This window comes from Atta cephalotes (assembly GCF_000143395.1).
Source record: "Atta cephalotes unplaced genomic scaffold scaffold00028, whole genome shotgun sequence".
Lineage (NCBI taxonomy): Eukaryota > Metazoa > Arthropoda > Insecta > Hymenoptera > Formicidae > Atta > Atta cephalotes.
In genome coordinates this window covers 4,023,849-4,027,259 of record NW_012130092.1, presented here as the reverse complement: position 1 = coordinate 4,027,259, position 3,411 = coordinate 4,023,849, and the positions used below count along the sequence as shown (strand labels likewise).

At 31.0% G+C, this 3,411-nt stretch overlaps 1 protein-coding gene across 1 annotated transcript in view; it reads right to left on the bottom strand.

Moving 5' to 3' along the window:
- Positions 1 to 750: 750 nt before the first annotated feature.
- The window catches only part of LOC105620714 (guanylate cyclase 32E-like), a 65,905-nt gene continuing 63,244 nt past the window's right edge, over positions 751 to 3,411 (bottom strand). The window contains exons 15-18 of the mRNA XM_012202206.1: positions 2,843 to 2,941; positions 2,361 to 2,505; positions 1,986 to 2,242; positions 751 to 1,632 (exon numbers count right to left, since the gene is read on the bottom strand). Of these exons, the coding sequence (XP_012057596.1) occupies positions 751 to 1,632; positions 1,986 to 2,242; positions 2,361 to 2,505; positions 2,843 to 2,941 (1,383 nt within the window). The remainder of the gene's footprint in view (positions 1,633 to 1,985; positions 2,243 to 2,360; positions 2,506 to 2,842; positions 2,942 to 3,411) is intronic.

Here is a 3,411-nt window from a genome sequence, read left to right as displayed (position 1 = left end):
CATATATATATATATATATATATATATATATATATATAAAATCGATATTGGAACATTGACAAATTTTTCGTTAGGTAATCTTTACAGATTTATTATGTTGCATATATTATTATTGAATATCTAGATAATAGATGTCATTACCATTGAAGAACATCTAGATAATAGTCGAAACAAGTGAAATTTCTAATGATTTTCGCGCGGACGACTTACATTACTTTTTCATGTAGAAATAAAACTATAAAAGTTACCTACAAAATAAAAAAAAATCTAAATCATTCTGACATCGATTATACGCGATACTGTCCTAATTCCTTTTTCATACTAATAAACGAAATGAATTGTCGGATGAATTAAGTGTCCGTGATGTACTTTGGTCATGATTTTTAAAAATAATTTGCTGTTTCCGTGTTACATACATTCGAATTAAAAATCTTAACAAAGAGAACAGGAGAGCAGTCCTGTATAAAGTAAAAGTTGTTTTTCGCTTCGATGCACACATTTTAGAACAATAAGAATTGTAAAATAACTAAATATTATAAATATATACATTGTAATCGGTAACTTTCATATACATATAAATTGCACGTATCTAAGAAAAAAAGATGGCAACAATAAATCATGCTTATCATTCTTAAAGTAATGTTCCACATAGTTCATGCGTCTGGTAAGCGCATAATTTTTACGAGTGATTTTATTTCTTGCTTCCTACTTAGGCTTTTTGTATTAAAAATTTTTTTTCCCGAATGCATATTAGACTACACTTTCGCGTTCGGTTTGCTTATCATACCCTGCTAATATTCCTCTTCTTAAAGAGACATTACTGTTGCGCAATCCATTACCATTGAACATCTGGATAATAGTTGAAACAGGTGGAATTTCTAATAATTTTCGCGCAGACGACTTTTTATCAGGTACACTGTCCGTGCTAGATTCGAATACCACCTGATCCAGTGAGCGTGATCGCTTCTCCCGTATTTCTCTCTTGTTCGTATCGTCATCTAACAGTGGCTCTGCTTCATTTGGGAGCCTGTCAATATGAGACATCATTATTACATTGCCATTAGGATAATTATTATTCAGCATTTTTTCAGAAATGTCTGCTTTTAAATTCATCCGCGTGCATTCGTGTTCCTTCCAGAAGTTCGGCGATTCGAATCGTTTATTGTACATATCAGTGGGAAGCGGGTCAAGTGAACGGGATTCGCGTAAGATAGTTTCAGACGGATAGTCACTTGACGAAGAGGACGCGATGGTAGATAATGCACGAGCGTTCTTTCTAAATTTTGGTCCTGTATTTATAAATAAATCATCTACCGACTTGATATTTAAACATCTGTGTGCTTCTTCTTCTTCCTGAACTGGAATTTTATCTAGCGTGGTCTTCGAGACGTTTTCAGTCAGAGACAGAAGAGATCTTTCGAGCTTGCGAGCATATACTGTTCGCGAAATTGGATTGGATATCTCACACTGCGAAGAAGAGTCATCTGCAATTGGATATGGTACATTTGAATGTCTGCGACTACCGGTGCCTAATCCTTCTAGTTGTGATGCGTATCGCGAGTCTGGACTTAACTTCGGGCTTTTTCGTGGTCTGCAGAACAGCGGTAGGAGATTTTCATCCCCATTAGAATTCTGTAGAGACATAAAGATTTAGTTCATTAGAGAGCGATAACTTCAGTGTAAGTTCAACTGTAAATAAAATTTAACAAGCTCATTAATCAATTAATTTTAAATATTAAAATAAATAATATAAAATCTTTTAATTTAAAATAAATTTGATGGAAATTTCTAAAGAGAAAAATATATTTTTGATACTAAATTTATTCTTGATACTAATTTTTATATGACATAATTACATAATTTCAATAATTTTAAGAGTTAATTAAGAAAAAAATCTTCAATTCTGAAGAATACATCCTTATTACACTACATACATTCATGCTTTATACAACTCATTCAAACATTCTAAATTTTTATTTACAAACCTCTATGTTCTTTCTGTGTGTCACAGTAGCTCCTGTAAGCCAGTAAGTCTTCACTGTTCCTTTTCCTTTCATTTCAATGAAACCACGTTCTTCGATTTTATAACCTCCGATCTTATCTAGTGCTTCTTTGCATTGCTTACTGATATGTATTCGTAATGGCTCTCCAGTAGATTCCATACGAGATGCAGTATTGACGGTGTCTCCAAATAAACAATACCTAGGCATCGTCAAACCGACAACACCCGCTACTACAGGACCTATAATTCATGTTATTACTGAGTAATATAATGATATACATGCGTATAATACATATATGCGTGCATATATGTGTATATATGTATATATATGTTTCCGAATGTGTGACTCTTTTCTTACCGGTATGAATGCCGATACGTAATTTGAGAGTTTCTTGAGGTCGATGAGCTATCGTATGATGCTTAACAGCATTAAGTAATTCCAGTGACATTGATGCTATCTGTCCAGCATGTTGATCTCCATTTCTTATTGGAAGACCAGAAACCTGAATAAAGTATTAGAAAATCATTTTTTTCGTAATTAATTAGATAAAAATGCTACTGTTAAAAATATTATTAATTTCATAATATTACATTAAATTTAATGTATTTGCAATTGAAAAATATATTTTGCAACTGAAAAATATATACATATACATGAAATTTAATGTACTTTTTATAAAATTTTATGAAATTTAATGCACACATTCATTACATTTAAGACACTGTAACTTAGTTTTCCATTAAACTGATTAAACCATTGCTTTTCATTTCAATTATATATAATCACAAGCTTCCGTTATATATTTAAATTCATTACGAAATTTCTAAGAGTATACTTACGACCATATAGGCATCTCCAATCGTTTCTACTTTGTACACTTCATATCCTTTGATTATACGGTCGAACAATGTATACAGATCATTTAAGAAATTTACAACCTGTCGTCATAATTATCAATTACATAAATAACATTTTTGTAACTATCAATCTTGAAATAGCCTCCAAAGAATAAATTCAAGGATGTATATAAATCAGCCAGTGCAAGCCAACACAGGTTAGGCGTATATGAAATCATATACTTTATTCTTGAGAAAACTTGACAAACGTTTTCAACTCTTTCAATTAAGTCTTCCTCAGTGTAAAAATAAAAATAAAATCGGTGAAGTATAAATTTAATATAAAAGATGCGATGCAAAGCTAAATTGAAGTATCTCGTTATATGTAACATATATTCATAAAATGATAATAATGCTGTCAGTCGTATCGTATAATAAAATACTCAAATTTAACATTTCAGATTACGTATATTAACGATGATATGTGAGATAAGATATGTTAGCACAAAGACGTTCAAAGAGTATATTACATGTAACATTTCTTATGTAACATGTAATGTCTTAAGACAAAT